The 19,804-nt window shown below is 37.8% G+C and overlaps 1 protein-coding gene across 1 annotated transcript in view; it reads left to right on the top strand.

Annotated features, from left to right (window-relative positions):
• The window catches only part of LOC124613644 (beta-3 adrenergic receptor-like), a 130,816-nt gene that overhangs the window by 9,708 nt on the left and 101,304 nt on the right, over window positions 1-19,804 (top strand). Inside the window, exon 2 of the mRNA XM_047142360.1 lies at window positions 5,476-5,537. Coding sequence (XP_046998316.1) covers window positions 5,476-5,537 — 62 coding nt within the window. The remainder of the gene's footprint in view (window positions 1-5,475; window positions 5,538-19,804) is intronic.

Raw genomic sequence — 19,804 nt, 5'->3', positions numbered from 1 at the left:
TGGTCTTCAGTGCGAACACTGGTTTGATGCGGCTCTCCAGCCTGTGCGAGCGTCTTCGTCTCCGTATAACTATTGCAACGTACAACTTTCTGAATATACTTACTGTATTCATCTCTTGGTCTCTACGATTTTTATCCATCACACTTCTCTCAAATACTAATGGTGATCCCTTGATATCTCAGAATGTGCCCTGCCAACTGATCTCTTCTTTTGGTCAAGTTGTGCCACAAATTTCTTGTCTCCCCAATACTCTTTAGTGCTTCCTCCTTAGTTACATTCTTCTGTAGCACCAGTTATCGGAAGCTTCTGTTCGCTTTTTATCTACTGTAAACTGTTTATGGTCCATGTTCCACTTCCATCCATGGCTATACTGCAGACAATTAAGTTCAGAAAAGACTTTCTAACACTTAAATCTACATTCGGTGTTCGCAAATTCCTCTTTTCCAAAAATTATTTTCTTGCCATTGCCAGTCTCCATTTTATATCCTTTCTGCTTTGTCCATCACCAGTTATTTTGATGCCAAAATAGCAAAACTCATCTACTACTTTAAGCGTCAACTTTTCTGTGCCAATACCCTTAGAATCACCTGATTTGACTACATTCCATGATCCTTGTTTCGCTTTTGTTAATATTCATTTTATATCCTCCTTCCGAAACACTGTCTATTCCGTTAAGCTATTCTTCCAAGATCTTTGCTGCCTCAGAGAGAATAGCAGTGTCATCGGTAAAACTACTCCAAATTTTTCTATGTTTTTCTTTACTGCTTGTTCAGTGTATAGATTGAATATCATCGGAAATAGGCTACAACCTTGTCTCACTCACTTCTCAACCTCTGCTTCCTTTTCATGCCCTGTCTGATGCCTGTACAAGTTGTAAATAGCCTCTCGCTCCCTGTATTTTACCCCTGCTGCCTTCAGAATTTCAAAGAGAGTATACCAGTCAACGTTGTCAGAAGCTTTTTCCGAGTCTACATATGCCTTTACTTAACCTATCTTCCAAGACATGTCGTAGGGTCAGCATTTCCTCATATGTTCCTAGATTTCTCCAGAATTCGAACTGATCTTGCCCGAGGTCTGTTTCTATTAATTTTTCCATCCTACTGCAAAGAATTCGTGTTAGTGTTTTGCCACCATGACGTATTAAACTGTTAGTTCAATAATTTTCACACCTGTCAGCAATTGATTCCTTTCGGATTGTAATTACCACATTCTTCTTGAAGTGTGACGGTATTTCGCCTATCTCATACATAATGTTAACATAATTCCTCGTAAACAGAAGTATTTATGTGCACTGGAACTTCTCGACTGTACATCATTCAGTAAGTTGTCGGACTCACGACGTGTCAGACGAGTTGTAGTTGTTTTATTCTTTAGTATACAGTTTGACATTTCACTCGCACCCGAAAGTAATTATTTCCAAATTCAGTCTACATCTACGTACAAGCTGCGCAAGCCATCATACAGTGCGTACCGCAAGCCTCTTTGAGACACAACTACTCATTTCCCTTCCCGTTGCTACCGCAGATAGCGCGAGGGAAAAATGACTCTCTACATACCTCCGTAAGGAGGACGTCATCTTGCTTCTGGCGATTTTCATTTGGGTTCAAGAAGCATCTAATCCTGCATGTAAATCGAAGCGAACGGTATCAAATGTAGCATCACTCTTCTGAACTGCTTCGATGCCTTCCTTTAACTCTAACATTATCCAAGACTGGATCGCGCTAGTGTCCTACACACGGTCTCATTGAGAAAGGAGCTGGACGTTGCCAGACGTATCCCATTAAACCGAAGTCGACCATTCACCTTCCCTATCACCCCTGCCACGTGTTCGTTCCACTTCATATCACTTTGCACGCGAATAATACTGTATTTCAACGTTACACGATTTCTTTGCCTACTTATCCACATTTTTCTATACTTATGGCAAGCTGTCATTCATTACACTAAATAGAAATTCAGTCTCAGCAATTCTGTGCCCTCCTACAGTCACTCAACAGCGACACTTTACCGTACACAACAGCGTCATCAGCAGTAAGTAGCAGATTGCTGTTCATCCTATCCGTCAGATAGCAGATAACCATTTGCGACACGTGAATCCTTTCTAGTATTTCTGTGGACAAGCTCTGGAAAGATGAATGTTCTTTATCTAACGAAACCGTACCCATCAGTTTACGATTCTCCACCGCATATTCTTGTAAAAACACTCCCCAAGATAGGTTTGTTATTTTATCGCATCCCATTCAACGCTTCCATTTCAGCTGTGGTGCGGCTTTCGTCCAACGCCAGAGCGGCCTCTGCGCTCATTGCGACACCGCACCGTATCTCTCTGCTTTTTATCGGCCAGTTAACAGTGTTTTGCCTTGTATTAATTTAGTAACTTTGAAATAAACGGCTGGAAAAAAGGTATTTTACTGGTTCTGTCAGCGCTTGAACGTGTTTGATTGTGATTTTTTCCCCCAGCATTAACATTTCTTTCTCTCTGCGGATCCACAGGACGTGGGAAACACCTGACACGGGCTGTCTGACTTGTGCAAGACGTTTTCACACCGTTGTTCCCAATGAAACAGGCTGTCCAAATTACTGCCGTTTTAATTTTTCTGGTGTCCTCACTAATAGTGGTAATCATCTGGTTATTGTCCGAATTTTGAAAAACTGTAAAGAAACTTTGATATGAAGTCATCATAAATAATATTACCGTAATGAAGCAGTAGGTCCATTTTTACTAAGCTGCTCGAATGATTGTAAATTCGTAGGCATGAAATGGCTACGGAGGCGTCGCAAGAAAAGATTGCATGAACGACTTTGGTGCCATCGGAAACACTGCTCCGAAATTTTGATAGCATTTCTTTGCAACCTATTTCAGGAATACTTTACCTCATTGAGTACATTTCAGCGTACTATGAAAAACACTGTTGCTCTATTTAGGGATATTACGAAACATATGTTCAATTTTAGCTGATCAGAAACTTACACGAAACTGCTTCTACCGATTTTTCAATAGTGTCAACTGTTTCAGGATTGTACAAGCGGCGACAGCTGTCAACGACACGTCTCCTACCTTCCAAACTTTACAGAAGCTCTCCTGCGAACCTTGCAGAGCTAGCACGCCTGAAAGAAAGGATATTGCGGAGACATGGCTTAGCCACAGCCTGGGGAATGTTTCCAGAATGAGATTTTCACTCTGCAACAGAGTGTGCGCTGATATGAAACTTCCTGGCAGATTAAAACTGTGTGCTGGACCGAGACTCGAACTCGGGATCTTTGCCTTTCGCGGTCAAGTGCTCTGCTGCTCTGCTGCTCTGCTGCAGAGTGGATATCTCATTCTATAATCTTGAATTCTTTAGACACTACTCACTTCCCTGTATTTTCTGTGTCACTACTGGAGTAGCCATATTTCATCTGGTTTCTTATGTCTTTATTTTAGTGATTAAAAATAGACCGACTACATTGTAGACTGACCACAACCGGAGTGCTATCATCATTATAATGACTCATTCTCATTTTTGTCATTTACTGACAAGCTTATTCACATTCAAGTTCCAAATTTGTTGTAGTTACCACTAAAATATTATTATTAAACATATCCTTGACTTTAATATGAACGATCTTACAACGTTATTTTAGTGACAATGTTACTTTCATTGTTCGTTTGGTCACACATACATCGTACGAGCGGAAATTCTGAAGAATACCTTGTTAGACGTAAGAGATACCGTCCTGATACAATGGTGTCCTTATATTGGGATGATGTGCCTCGGCCTCTTGTTATTTTAGAGCAATCGTGCATGCAAGTTTGTCACTTCAAATGTCCAAATCCGTTACATCTCACTAACCTTGCGTCTTCCGAGATGTCCTTTTTGCTGAAATGGATAAGCTCGGTCGTGGTCTCGCGCAGATGCAGCAGAAGTGGAACTGTAATAGTGATAATTTGACGAAATTCTTAACTACTTGCTTTGCGAAAAAGAGCACACGGTTTAACTTTTTCAAGGGATTTCATTTAATTTCTGTGGTTTTAAATACATCACAGTTCACTCGGCGCTTAGTACGTTGCACAAGATATCTGTTATCGCTGAAATTCAGTAACATTGTGGGCAGGTTACACTTCAATTTCTACCAACGCACATCTGTAACCACATTATAGACTGGCCCTTGACTGTGTAATCACAAACCACTAATTCTCAACAATTGACGAGAGTCACCAACGATCCGAGCTTCTACATTGCGGTAAATAACGTAACTTACTAGAGACATATCAATATCACTCTTCACTGTGACCCCGCTACGACACTGCTACTGCCATTCCTTCTTCATGCCTGCTGAAACGAGGTAGCTTTTGCGTCGCTCTTTTCAGGCAATCCCAGCAGCTGACTTTCTTTTCCCCTAAAGGATGGGGTCCCTCCACGCCCACACCAACGTGGTGACCAAACCAAAAGTTCTACTGTCACCTCCGTATAACATGTTAGTTTTCAAATCGTGAGTCACAAAATGCGGGCTGTGATGTTGTCCACGCGTTGTCCCAGCAGCGGAAATTTTGCATTACTATATATACTGGAGCCTTGCTCAGACAAAAGAAAGCTTCTGATACATGTGACGCTATGATGCCAGGCCACGTCATATACATGCCACGCTGTATATTCCACGTCATTCCGACACTATATTGTTGCTCCATGTAAACAGTAGACTTTGTACACTACTGTCCAAGCTTAGGAAGTCTACGATGCCTACTATGTAACATAAATATTATACATTCCACCACTTGATTGTCTTCCGAAATGAGAAATACTCAGAAACGATGACAAGTTTGAAAAACAAGAACGAAGCCAGGAACCCCTTTCCTGACATGTCTCTATTTCGATTCTGGACTGTCTTTAGCCGTAATCCTAATTTATTACTAATTCTTGTAACGTATAATTCAGATTATGCCTATTTTTATTACTTTCATTTCTAGGAGTATTTCCCTTCAGAAAGGCTTTTAGTGATTTTTATTCTGTTATTTGAAATATTACTTGTTAAATTAAATGGCTAAGATTGACTGTTCGTTACTCAGCACATTTCTGTCTTAGTTAACGACAATTATCAATACCAGGTATTTTGGCGTCTTATTTGCCTTATATCAATATTGCATTCATTTTTCACACTGGACTCGCATTCGGGAGGACGACTGTTCAATCCCGTGTCCGGCCATCCTGACTTAGGTTTTCCGTGATTTCCCTAAATCGCTCCAGGCAGATGCCGGGATGGTTCCTTTAAAAGAGCACGGCCGACTTCCATCCCTGTCCTTACCTAAGCCGATGAGACAGATGACCTCGCTGTTTGGTCTCTTCCCCCAACCAACCAACCCACCAACCATTAATATTTTGGCACATAACCGTCTTTACACCCTACCAAACATTGTTGACGGATGGTGCTGTTGGTTAGCTGCTTTCGAGGAATCTTCCTTTTGAGATTGTACCCACGATTGTTTCTTCGTTACAGCAAGGCAGCTCTCTTTCGTGTTCTGCTCTCCCTCGCACTGTACAACATTCAGATAATTACATGTAAGACACAGTTTTTACCAGTTAGTAACACGCAGCTGCATTCCAGTCCTGTAAAGGAAATACATGTTCATTAAGGGTTCAAAAGCAGGTACTATTACTATTATTAACAGTATCGTTATAAATGATCACGCGTTATGTGTCATTAACCTTTAATATCCTGTTCCTCTCCAGTCTAGAGGCCAACAATTTTAATGATCCATAAATGTTCCGTGTGTCTCGCTTGGTGAGCTCGCCTGTGTGAGGGCTGGGCTCTCCCTATCGGGAATCTACTTAGCAGACTGCCACTGTGCCCGAAGCCCACAACAAGCTATTAGCTCTCCTTGCCTCTGTCTGGTAGAAACATCAAGAGTGTTTCCATTGTCAGTTTATATTGATATATTTACGTAGAATATTAACATATCTTTTATCGCACTCGCTGCAACACATTGCATATGGTGTATCACTCTTTATTTTATTGTGATGTGTGTTCCTTTCAAATGCAAGCATCCCATTTCAAGTCTGAAAGTATTCGTTTCTCTCTACCAACAGTATTCATTTGGTACTCAATGTCTGCCGTTTTATTATTGTGCCAAAAGATTTTTCTTCTTGTTTCTAATATATTTTTCAGTATTTGCCGAGTATCTTCCTTTCTCCAGTCTCGTTTCTCACCACAAAGGTGACAACCAACATTTAACATTGCATAGGTTTGTCAAATATTTATCATTGGTTCATTCTTCCATATTTTCATGTCTTCATATTCTTGTTGTTATTATGGTGACTCATGGTGATTCTATCTTCGAGTGCGCACGTTTTGAAAAGTTTAATATTACGTTCCTGTCCCAGTATTAATCAGCTCACATTTTTCTCACTTCTTATGGCAAAATTACTTAACCCACACAACAATGCAAATGTGGCCCATTCTCTACATTATTCAGTTTTCTATATCTTAATTAGCAGTGGCCTGTTACGTCTTGCCTACAGTATTTCCAATGGAACGTGTTGAAAACTAATCCCTCGGAATTTTTTATGCGAAAATTCTGAAGCTTATTTATTAACACTCCACCTCCTTAATCTCTGTGTATACATATTTGCAGCCCTTTGCCCCTACAGGGCTCAATTTTAGCATGTAAATGGTGGTGTGTAACGTTACTATTGCACTGACAGAGAAACAGCATGCTGTAATTGAGTTTCGAATCTAAAGAGTTCATCCACACATGGAGCAGCCTCACCTTCAGCACGACAATGCCAGACCACACAAGAGAAAAGCGACATCTGCAACAACCCGAACTCTTGAGTACACTGTCATTGATGCACCTTCTGTAGTCCCAACTTAGCTCCATCCAATTTTCGTTTCTTTCCGAAACTTAAGGAATACATTTTAGGACTTCACTTTGATAGTGATGAGGTGCTGGAAACAGAGATGAGGTTGTGTTTCTATCGACAAATATTCTACAGTGACGGTATCAACAAATTGATATCTCATTGGGAGAAGCATGTTATTGTTTAGGGTGATTATTTTGAGAAATGAATATGGAGACACGAAGAATAAAGGTCTAGAATGTTAATGACGCTAAAAAGTTTAACATTTTCTTCATAAATGGATAATAAGAATAGGTTTGGCTCACATTTTTCCAAGCTACCTCACTTTCTTGTCTCACGAAGTTCAGCACCTTGCGAAAAAGTTACCTAGAACCTACACTTACTATCCACTATAGTCCAATTTTCAGGTCTAATTCACTAATTTCATGTATGAAACATATACTTTATTATAAATTACCTACAAAAATTCACAGAAACTGTTTTTTCTTAACACATTCATGTATTACAAAAGTTGTTTTTTCTCACCAAAGGTTGCATAAGAAAATAAATTTAATATGTTCTGGAAAAAGGTGCTTGTAAAAAATAAATTCAACATTTTCTGGAAAAAGAAGAAAGTAATAGGGTAAATAAAAACCGGTTGTATTTATTTATATATTCTATTCCATGCCTAAAATATCTTACAATTCTACTAGATCACTAGGTCAGTATATTTCGTCACAAAAAGTGTATGTAAGAAAAGAAAAAAAGATATTTATAAGTTCTGTTCATTGCCCAAAACATTCCTAATTTTTTTTTGTCTTCAGCAGATATAAGATTTTCATGATCAGTCATTTCTAAATGTTTTTTGAGAGAAGGCTTTTGCAGAGTTCTTTTCCTTTCTGTATTTTTTTACAAACCCAACAGTATCCATCTGTCTGATGTTTATCTTAACAAAATTCCTTTATGTAGTTTTTATTCACACAATAACCACACTCCTTTAGCTGTTTAGTATCATCAATTTAAAGATTATAAATTTTAATGGAGGAAAAATAAAATGCTTTAAAATATTTTCACAGACTGAATTCCAAATCATGAAATTCTATATCATTGTTTTAAGTGTCTTCATTCATTTACACCTCAACTGAACATTCTCTTCTTCAAAAAATTGAATATTCCTATTAATAAGTAGTTTTAAATGTGTCCTAGCTATCATAATTTTAAATTCATTATGAGTACTAAACATATTTTTCTTCCATATGTGGTAGGTAAATATTAACAAGTCACTAATCTTCTTCAGCAAGTTAGTTTTTGATCCCTTTCAAGAATGTTTCCATTTATATAGTAAAATTTTTACTAGATTTTTTTACAATGAGAAATGCCCAATGGCATTATTTCTATTTTACTTTTGAAGGTATGTCTTTTGTCATCATTTGTACTCAACACTTTTTTGATTATTTCAACTTATTATATTTCATTTCATATTAATTCTCCTCTACTGTTGTCAATTGTTAAACGAACAGTCTTAATAAATTTATAAATTTATCCTGCTTTTAACAATACATTTCTTCACTTCTTTAGATTTTTCTCTTCTTCATCTCCAATTTTTTAAGCATACATTTTCCTCTTACATTTGTTTTCATTTTTCCTACAACATTCATGTTTAGCTGTGGAATACCATAAATATTATTTTTAAGATAATCACTATATCCAATTTATTGGTGATCGATTTCAAATCTTCAGTGGTTATGTTGTAGATATAACTGTCCATATCTTGATTACATGACTCAATGTCTTTCTATATTTTGATTTCATTATTCTATAGTGAAAATTATGTGTCAGTTCCTTAGATGAATCAAGTACACTCATACCAATACATGTGGGTTTATTAAAAGGTATAATCTTCCCTTTAAAGCTTGGCTTAGCAGGTAATTCATCACACTTTTCTCCATCTGAGGATTGGGATTGGGATGTTTTGGAGAGGAAGCCATACAGCAAGGTCATTGGTCTCATCAGATTAGGGAAGGAGGGGGAAGGAAGTTGGCTGTGCCCTATCGAAGGAACCATCCTGGCATTTGCATTGAGCGATTTAGGGAAATCACGGAAAATGTAAATCATAATGGCCGGATGCAGGATTGAACCTCATCCTCCGTAATGCAAGTCCAGTGTGCTAGTCACTGCGCCGCCTCGCTCGGATTCTTCATCTGACACTAATTTTATATCCACTCTATTTCTTATATTTTCCATTTTCTTACCAAACGCCAATTTATTCATTAGTTTGTTGGAAAATTTTCAAAATCATTTTCGATTTCAGTTCTTTTTTCAAATAGGTAAGAAAATCACTTTACTTTACTTTCAACTACACAGTTTCAACTACTTCATGAAAACAATTAAATTTTATGTCTTCAGATAATAATTTTACATCTCTAATTCTAACTACTTTTGTTGTTGTTGTTGTGGTCTTGAGTCCTGAGACTGGTTTGATGCAGCTCTCCATGCTACTCTATCCTGTGCAAGCTTCTTCATCTCCCAGTACCTACTGCAACCTACATCCTTCTGAATCTGCTTAGTGTATTCATCTCTTGGTCTCCCTCTACGATTTTTACCCTCTATGCTGCACTTCAATGCTAAATTTGTGATCCCTTGATGCCTCAGAACATGTCCTACCAACCGATCCCTTCTTCTAGTCAAGTTGTGCCACAAACTTCTCTTCTCCCCAATCCTATTCAATACTTCCTCATTAGTTATGTGATCTACCCATCTAATCTTCAGCATTCTTCTGTAACACCACATTTCAAAAGCTTCTATTCTCTTCTCGTCCAAACTATTTATCATCCATGTTTCACTTCCATACATGGCTACACTCCATACAAATACTTTCAGAAATGACTTCCTGACACTTAAATCTATACTCGATGTAAACAAATTTCTCTTCTTCAGAAACGTTTTCCTTGCCTTTGCCGGTCTACATTTTATATCCTCTCTACTTCGACCACCATCAGTTATTTTGCTCACCAAATAGCAAAACTCCTTTACTACTTTAAGTGTCTCATTTCCTAATCTAATTCCCTCAGCATCACCCGACTTAATTCGACTACATTCCATTATTTTCGTTTTGCTTTTGTTGATGTTCATCTTATATCCTCCTTTCAAGACACTGTCCATTCCATACTTTTACGCAATCCTAATAAATTTTTTCCTTTATAAATACAAGCTGAAAATTAAATGTCTACTACAAACAAAAAGAAACACTTTATAACAGAACTTTTTGGAAATAAAGTAAAACCTACCAACATAAAGATTTGGGTTCTGGTTACTTACAGATGGTTTAAACAATATCATTCTTATTACAAGTGTTGGTGATGTTATCTAAACAAAAGAAGAGTAAAAATTAAAAGAGCTTATACCAATTACAGAACCTCTCTGTGATAATATTATGGTTGTTCAATTTATTAGTCTGTACAAAAGATGCAAGCAAAAATCAAACTTTTAATTAAGAAAGACATCTGTAGATCATTCAATAATTTTTAGTCGGGAGTACTATTTATAAACTTTGATATGCAAAACACACTGTTAAAGGTAATTACCTCTTCTTTTACATTCGAATAACATGTAAAGGAGATAAACAACGTTGTAGTAAGAATTATATACACTTATCCGGCTATTACTCCTTCCAAGATAGAATTATCAGAAGACAGATATAAACTAAAACAGATAAAAAGAAGAAATAGGTAAAATCAGATGGATTTGTTTTATCTGCTCTACTATATTACTCGTTGTCTATTACCTGTATGGATACTTTTGAAGAGAGAGAGAATGCAATTTCTATAAAACAAACATATTTTATAGACTCTGGAGACACATATTTCTGTAAATCCAATAGCCTATTTTCAAACAGTACCAAAAGATATTAATGTCGCAGAAATGGGATTTATAAAAACAAAAAAATATTATTAGATTAGTATCTACAAAAAGACTGAATATAACTGATAAATTTTCTCCATTTGATATTCGAGAAATAAAACCATTTAACAAACTATATTTACAATCTACTAAAAAGAGAGAGTAAGAACCAGAAAAGAAAGAAACATATAATATTTGAGTAATACACAATCTGTAAAAGAAGAACACGAAAATATTTTGGAGCAGGAACAAAATATAAGAGAAAAGGAAGACAAAATAAAAATGATTTTATACAACAATAGATACATTTTGCGACAATTGGAGTTTATAAAATTTATACTTTGTGGTAATCAATAAAAATTAGTTTACACATGTAGGTGTATTTGGTAAACAAAGTGGTATATGTATATACTGTTGAAGGCCCCAATAAAAACAAATTTATAGAATGTAAGGAAAATAAAAACATTCATAAAATGAAGGATTTATATGTATTCCATATAGTAGTTCTAAACACAAATTAGAAACTTTTTACTAACCTAAGGGAGAACATATTTTGGGAATAAAAGCAGATTGTTTTTCTACTTATAATGGAAATTCTTTTCCCAAAATAGTTAACTTAAAAGCAGTAATTATTTTCAACCAGGGGTTTGTTGTATAAAGCAGAAGATAGAGAAACTATCGAAAATATAAAAATGGGGCAGATACTGAGAGATATAAAAATAAAAATCTGTAAGTGACTAAGAGATTTACAAGAAGTATTAGAACTAATTATTTTTAATATTACATCGAAAATCATCATAGAAAACTCAGATACATTTTTAGATACCAAAACATACAAGAGTATTATTGTTCTAATTGTTGGCTTGAGGCATAAATTAGAAATAAGAATATAGATCTGAATTACACAAATTAAGATCAAACTGGATGGAAATAAAACAACAGAATATGAGAAAAAAGAAAAACACATGTTTGTTGTTTAATTTTTAGGTGCACATGCATGCAATTGTATATATTTCAAATGTTTCGAATTTCTCTGGAATAACTGTATTATTCTGTTTAAAAAATCTAACATTAATGGTGGATATTCAAAATTAATGCAACTAAATTTTCTCTATATTTACAAATATAATAAATTCCAAAAATATAACATCATATTAAATTTCCATCTTCTGCACAACAAATGTGGTAAACAGTATATCCTAAATAATAAATGAAATCAATCTTTTCTGTAATTTCCTTAGTAATGTAAATACATACATCTGTTTCCCAAGGTGTAATATCTTTGGGAATAAGAAGTTTTACCATTTATTTTAATTTAAATTATTTTAGTAATTAAATTTATACTTATTTCTGTTAGTAGCATACATTTGGATACCTCCATTTTGGCGACCACACAAAATTCCACTTCTTAAGATGGAAATTTAATTTGACATTGTTATAGTTTTGGCTCCTGTAGTGAGTCAAAAAAGTGATCTAGCTTGGAAAAAAGTGGGCTGGAACCTACACTTATTATCCACTCACATAAAAATTTTGGAGACAATGCTTTTCAGCAAGCTCTCATTCAATTCTAATAATCTGACCTATAAGGTCCAGCAGGTTTCCTGTCAGAGCTTATCTTTCTTGACTGAAGTACAGATTTATTCTCATAATATTATTCACTTTCCTGTTCTTTTGCATTACGACTTTTAATGATTATACATACCATGTTTGTTTTTATATACTCATGCAACTTGTAAGTGAAGTCTGTATAGCATAATAACAAATTCGTATTTGTTTGTTCATAATATAAGAAATATTTTGTATGTTATTGTCACGCATCCTATCCAAATAATTTGTCAATTCAGTATTCCACATTTCAGCATATTGTATATTGTTTTGTAATCTAGTTTACATTTGTGATTTCCACGAATTCTAAATGTTTCGCATCTTTTGTTAAAAATAGATAAGGAAAGTTCCTCCTGTAACTGTACTCAATTGTATCTTTGACACCATAACTGAGTTTTTCATGCAGTACTCTTCCACTCCTGATATAACTACAGTTAAGAAGTATTTGTGGTAGATGTATCGAAAGTAGCAGTAACCTAAAATAATGGAAAAAGCTCTACCGTAACTTGAAGCCCTAAACTTGCCAATTACGTACCCACAAAACAGCTGTGAAGTCGGTATAAGCCTTGTACCTACAGGCTGACAGCTGCCATCATCTGGCAAAGAAGAATGGGGTGCTGAGAATACTTGTTCACCGAGCCAAAACACTGTCCGACTCAGACAAATTAGCAGCAGAGTTAAAACACCTTTAGCAAGTGTTTTCAGATAACGGATACTCAACAAGGGACATCCGCAAGGCGCTACATCGCTCCAGACGACCTGTTACTGAGGGAGAAGAACGAGAAGTAGAGACAAGGAGGGTAGCCTTTCTACTGTGTGCAGGACCTACATCTGCTAAGATCAGCAGAATACTGAAAAAGCACCTATCAAGAGTGTGTTCTGCCCACCAAACTAGATCAGGGCGCTTCTTGGAACGGTTAAGGATGATTTGGGATTGAGAAAACCTGGTAAATACCATATACCACGCGAATGCGGTATGTCTTACATTGGCCAGACCACCAGGACCGTTGATATAAGAAGTAAAGAGCACCAAAGGCATACCAGGCTACGACAAGCCACTAAATCGGCAATAGAGAACTTGATAAACCAGGAAGCTGGATACCAACTCAGCATGGCGTGGAACCCAGCTTTAGACCTATTACAGAAACAACAGAAGAAAACACAAGACCAGGAGAATGGCAGGGGCGCTGGAAAAAGTCAGAACGGCCACCAACAGCCAACGCAGCCATCCGACAGTGCGAGGAACGCGCCTGGTGGGTGCGGACCTAGTAGGGTCCGCCATGAAACGGCCGCCACCGGGGAAAACAGCGGAAACGGGCATGGACGGAAGACGGAACACATATTGAACAACCGACACGGTCGCGCTGGAGAAAATCGGAAAGGTCACTAACAGCCAACGCTACCTGTCGACAGTGCTAGGAACTCGCCTGGCGGGCGCGGACCTAGAAGCGTACGCCATGAAACGGCCGTCACCGGGGAAAACAGCGAAAGCGGGCGCGTACGGAAGACGGAACATTTGGCGACCAACCGATACGGTCGCAGCGAGAGCGGACGGCGTAGGGAACGCCAGACACCGTCCAGACATAAATATGGGACATGGTCAGCCTGTCGTTCAGTCACAGGAAGCATCTGATGAGGACGCCGAGGTACGACGTCGAAACATTGTGTTAGATAAACGCAGACCACCGGCAGTACACCCGATTCAACGAGATGTCATGATATATTATCTTCAAAAGGGACTAAGTGACTTTCTTTCCCTAATGACACCATCTTAGGTTCAAAACAAGCTAGAGTATGCTCATCTCCTTCAAACAATTCTTATTTCTTATCCACTTTTGATGATAGAATATTAATTACTAAATTTTGTCTTTATTCAAGCTTCTTAAATACTGTTGATGATTCTAAGTAATTCTAAGTAATCCCACCTTTTATTTTGTCAGTTTCAATATTTGTTAGTTTTCATTACTCCTTTTAATGTTTGCTTAATAGAACTACCAGTTGCTTAACAGAATTTCTGTTTTCTTTTAAGGCTCTCTGCCATTTTCCCATATGCATCAGCAACATATCGCCCATATATGTATCATTTACTACATTATTTTCTATAGACCATCCGTCATCGCTGTCGACAGGTATGATAGCTACCAGTTCAGTGTGGTGAGCTGCATTTGGTTCACTTGTGTCAGAACCATGTCTTCAGAGCATACTTTAGCAACATGCAAACGATGAGTGGCTTATGTTACTTCTGACTTGTTTTGCACTTCTAAAACATTTTGTGCTGACGAACTGCCATCATTTAATTCTAATACATTTGAGTTTGACATTTCTGAAACGTTTTGAGTTTATCAGCCGAGTGGTGGCGTCGTCTTGTAGCAACGTTTCAATGAGTTTCGTACCAATCACTTCGCCAGAAGATGGGTACGAAACTCATTGAAACGTTGCGACAAGACGACGCCACCACTCGGCTGATAACCCGAGAAGAATTCATCAGCGGAATACACCGAGAAAGACTGAAATCGCATTTTTTGCGTTTAACTCTGACATTTCATCCAGTGGATCTGACGAAAATTATTCATCATTTGTTTCACTTGCAGACTAATGTACCTCCCTACTCCTCATGACCACGGGTCTTTATGTGGTGCCTTAGTCATTATCGTCCGTGTTCTGATCGTATCTGAACCTGATGTGCTGCCCACCAGTCTCCTGCATCGATGTATCTTTGCACATGATGTAACACGCCTAATTTTTCACTGTCACTCAAGATTCAAATGTTATTGATTTCTTATAGCAGAAATAAAATACGGTTTAATTACTACTTGCTGCATTCTACTCTGCCTTGTGCTGCGCTGCTGTACCACAGAACACTGTTGGGCCTCCTTAACGTCATCAGATTTCTGCTAGTCATTCCCATGTACACTACATAGCAGATATGGCCTTTACGCTGATAAATGCCTTCTATTGGAAATTCATCTCTACTGGATGTTGTTTAAATTAGTTTGGGAGTGGTTATTGTTTTACACAGTATATCGGTTATTTGATATGTCAGTTACACTGTATTTTATGTTATGGGCATATTTCTTTGCCATATATTTATGTTAAAATGTGCATATGTGTCAGACCACTGAAGATGATTCAAATAAAATGAGAAGAAATGAATAACTTAATGCATAATGCATGACTTAATACACAGCAGGAGACTGTTTCTGTTTCTATCTACAAAGTTGCTATTTACAGAGTTTCTCTGTTATCTTACACTCATGCATAACCTAAAGGTTCCTTAATATATTGTTATTAACAACTCAGGATTACCAGGGCGTTAACATTTGTTTGTTATATTAAGAAATGAAGACTGTAAACAGGTGAATATCAATCTGACAGGATGTAGAACCATTAAAAACTTTAAATTTAGTGGTGATTCATGCTGTGGTTGTGTGTATGTGTGTGTGTGTGTGTGTGTGTGTGTGTGTGTGTGTGTGTGTGTGGCAACTTCACGTATATCTAGTTCATACCTATTGATCAATAGACACTGAAACGTCCCTTTTTGAAAATTCATAAATTACTATGCTGGTAAACCTCTTATGTCATTTGATTTTCAAACACCTGAGCAAAACTGAATGTACTCAGACGTTTCTCTCTTTAATTATTATGATCAACAGTAAACTGACACACAACATTGTTTTAGCGCAATGCAATATGACTTTCAATAATCCGTGCAAAAGAATGGTCCTGACTAACAATAATCTATGCCTTTCACGAGTCACTTATGTCACAAAAATCTTCGTTACTCGAACTAGTGCAATAGAGTGAGCGCCAATGCTGCCAGCTAAATAAAATTCGTATTCTAACTACTAAAGGCAGTAACTACTGATAGGTATAGTTAGCAAATGAAAGATTTTGATAGGGAACAAACAATGTATTTACCTTAATAGTGTTCAAATCTCATTATATATATATCAGTTCATGACATCCAGTCTCGCAAATTTCCTTTTTCTGATGGACGCATGTCCAGATCGTCCACTCTCAAAACGCTGCCATCTCTCTCCCCACATCCACCACTTCTGGCGGCTCACCTCCAACTGCACAGCACTATGCGCTGTTCACATCCAACTGCCCGACACGACAATAGCGAATATTGCAACAATGCCAACCAGCCAAAGACTGCACACAGCACAATCAGTGATTTTCATACAGAGCGCTACGTGGCGATACCAATATAAACACCTAAACAGCCTACTTACAACTGCGCTGTGCCTTGCATGCACTACCATCAAAGGTAAGTTATCCATGAAACTCGCTGTTCATTAAGTTGCAGTGAATGCTGTTTATCAGTTTCTACTGATCAATGACTAAACATTGCGAATTCAGCAGTTGACATATATCAGCACAGCAGATTGGCAGTACCAGCACAGTGTACCAGTACCTAAGCTATGGCGACTCTGCCCCACCCCTCAGCAATTGGTTTGGATCCAGAGGTCCTGGCTTCATGATCTGTTGAGGGCATTTTTGGTATGACATCATCAATGACATTGAACTTGACCTTGAAACCTGGTGATGTCACATGAGGTCACTGACCTTGAAGGCAATGCGCCATGAAGATGTGAGATGGTGGAAATTTAAAAATTGAAGATGGTTGATGGTGAGCACTTTAAAGAATATCAAAGATGAAACTTCCTGGCAGATTAAAACTGTGTGCCCGACCGAGACTCGATCTCGGGACCTTTGCCTTTCGCGGGCAAATGCTCTACCAACTGAGCTACCGAAGCACGACTCACGCCCGGTACCCACAGCTTTACTTCTGCCAGTACCTCGTCTCCTACCTTCGTGCTTCGGTAGCTCAGTTGGTAGAGCACTTGCCCGCGAAAGGCAAAGGTCCCGAGTTCGAGTCTCGGTCGGGCACACAGTTTTAATCTGCCAGGAAGTTTCATATCAGCGCACACTCCGCTGCAGAGTGAAAATCTCATTCTGGAAACATGCTAAGCCATGTCTCCGCGATATCCTTTCTTTCAGGAGTGCTAGTTCTGCAAGGTTCGCAGGAGAGCTTCTGCAAAGTTTGGAAGGTAGGAGACGAGGTACTGGCAGAAGTAAAGCTGTGGGTACCGGGCGTGAGTCGTGCTTCGGTAGCTCAGTTGGTAGAGCACTTGCCCGCGAAAGGCAAAGGTCCCGAGTTCGAGTCTCGGTCGGGCACACAGTTTTAATCTGCCAGGATGTTTCATATCAGCGCACACTCCGCTGCAGAGTGAAAATCTCATTCTAGAATATCAAAGATGATGGGAAATTTTTTCAGTCACTCACAGTGCAACATGGCTCTGGTGGGAAATACTTTTCAGTCAATTAAAGTGCTGTATAAATATTTTTGGCCAAAACAGTTAGGTTCAAAAGTATCCACAACAATTTTTCACAATGTAATTTATAAAAAAATTGGAAGCATGTGCACATATCTTTTTATTTTTATGTCATAATCAAAAGTACTCAATCATACTACAATATTTTCACAGTCTTCTTCACCTCAGTTGGACCCTGTCTTCAATAGTGTTTTTTTTTTACTCCTCATTAAGAAGTATTCAGTTATACCACAGTAGTTGCACAAACGTCTTTCTCTGAACTGGGTGGTGTATTCAAAAGCATTCGATTACTTATCAAAAAAGCTTGTAAGCACATGTACACACACACACAATATTTAATGTTCTTTCTGGGTGAATTCTTAACGTTTATGTGAAATACTGTACCATCTCGTCAGTAAATTTCATTTCACATTTGCTTCATCTGTCAATTATATAAATCTCTCTGTGTTTTCATAATCCACTAATGTGTGCGCCAAATACTGTACTGCCCTATCACCAGAATGGAAAAGAAAAACATGTCTTCAAAAATACTCTAGTTGTGGAATTTATCATAAAAAAGAGATTATATTGCAAAAAGAGTTAGATGCACACTTGGTTGAATGTGCACATACACTCTACCTGTGACGATGAATATTAAGAATTTTAATTGTATGTCTCTTAAATTTAATATTTTTATGTTGTTCACAGATTTACCTTTTTTACATTTGTTCATAATGTAAGAATGCATTGGTGTCCTTAATATGTTAATCAACCCGTTTCTTTTTCTGAAAAAGAGTCAGCTCCCATATGCAGTGGAAAAATATGAATTCAATACACATTCAAAACTTTTTATATTATCATCTTTCGTAAAACGTAAATTATTACAATTTCAGTAAATATTTGAGATATCTCACCAGCTAACTAAGTTGTGATATTAGTATTGGCATTAAAGGTCAATAAATTACTATGATGTCATCAGCGTTCAAGGTCAAGTTCAAGGTGATAGGCAATGTCACAGCAGATATACCTTAACTGGGTCATGAAGCTAGATCCGTGTCTAGAGCTGACGGATTTCTCAGGAACGCCGTAGCATTCCTGCTACTCTTATCAGATTCCTGTACTCGAGCGGAATAAAACCTCACACTCCAGCAGCCCAATGTTAGGAATTACTGCTGTACGGGTACATGCCTCTAAGGGCTGCTGAGGATCTCACGCTAAGTGGGAAATCTAATTACTGCGTGAATGTTCGCGAGTTCAGGAGCGTTCATCAAATGAGGGACTACTGTGCTTGCCATCAAGTGTTATTGTTATTCCACAGAATGAGAACACAAACTTGCCCCGTCGTTCGCGGTTTAACAGTCTGCCCATATTAAGTCTGTCTGCCTCATCAAGTGCTAGAAACAGCGGGAAGTTTCTAAAGGACGACTGTCGTCTGCAGTACGGTCCTATATGAATCAAAACAGTGAAAGGCACACCAGTGAAGAACAGCTGATTGATATTTACCACTGTGCAGTTCTTGACCATGTATTAACCATTCACTTTATTTGTTGCACATTATAACTAAAGGAAAAACAAAACAAAAAATCTGCAATAGCTATTAACATTGAAAGTTCCTGGTACTCAGTTTTAACGTATCAGGAAATTTCAAATCGTACATTCTGGTGCATAGGGGAATCTTCGGTTTGAAAATCAATAAATATTGTTTTCAAAAGGAAAGTAACTTGATGTGTGAAAGACAAATACTGGATGAAATAACGTATTCATGTGATTTGCGGTATGTAACCAGTGACAGCGCTGCTACTTTGCTACATTCGGTGGTGCTAATTTGAATTCAGCAAAGCTTCACTCGAGTACAGGACCCTCATCATCAAATCACGTCTGATAATCCCCATTTAGATTACCTGTAGTTGCCCTAACATGTTTAGGGACCATGTATTGAATATGACTGGAGAATTTGTTTCCCTATTGTGATCCTGTCTGAGTTTGTGGCCGAATAAATTTGCTATGGTTCAAAAAATGGCTCTGAGCACTATGGGACTCAACTGCTGTGGTCCTAAGTCCCCTAGAACTTAGAACTACTTAAACCTAACTAACCTAAGGACAGCACACAACACCCAGCCATCACGAGACAGAGAAAATCCCTGACCCCGCCGGGAATCGAACCCG

Source organism: Schistocerca americana, chromosome 4 (assembly GCF_021461395.2).
Source record: "Schistocerca americana isolate TAMUIC-IGC-003095 chromosome 4, iqSchAmer2.1, whole genome shotgun sequence".
Taxonomy (NCBI): Eukaryota; Metazoa; Arthropoda; class Insecta; order Orthoptera; family Acrididae; genus Schistocerca; species Schistocerca americana.
This window is presented reverse-complemented; position numbering and strand designations above follow the sequence as displayed.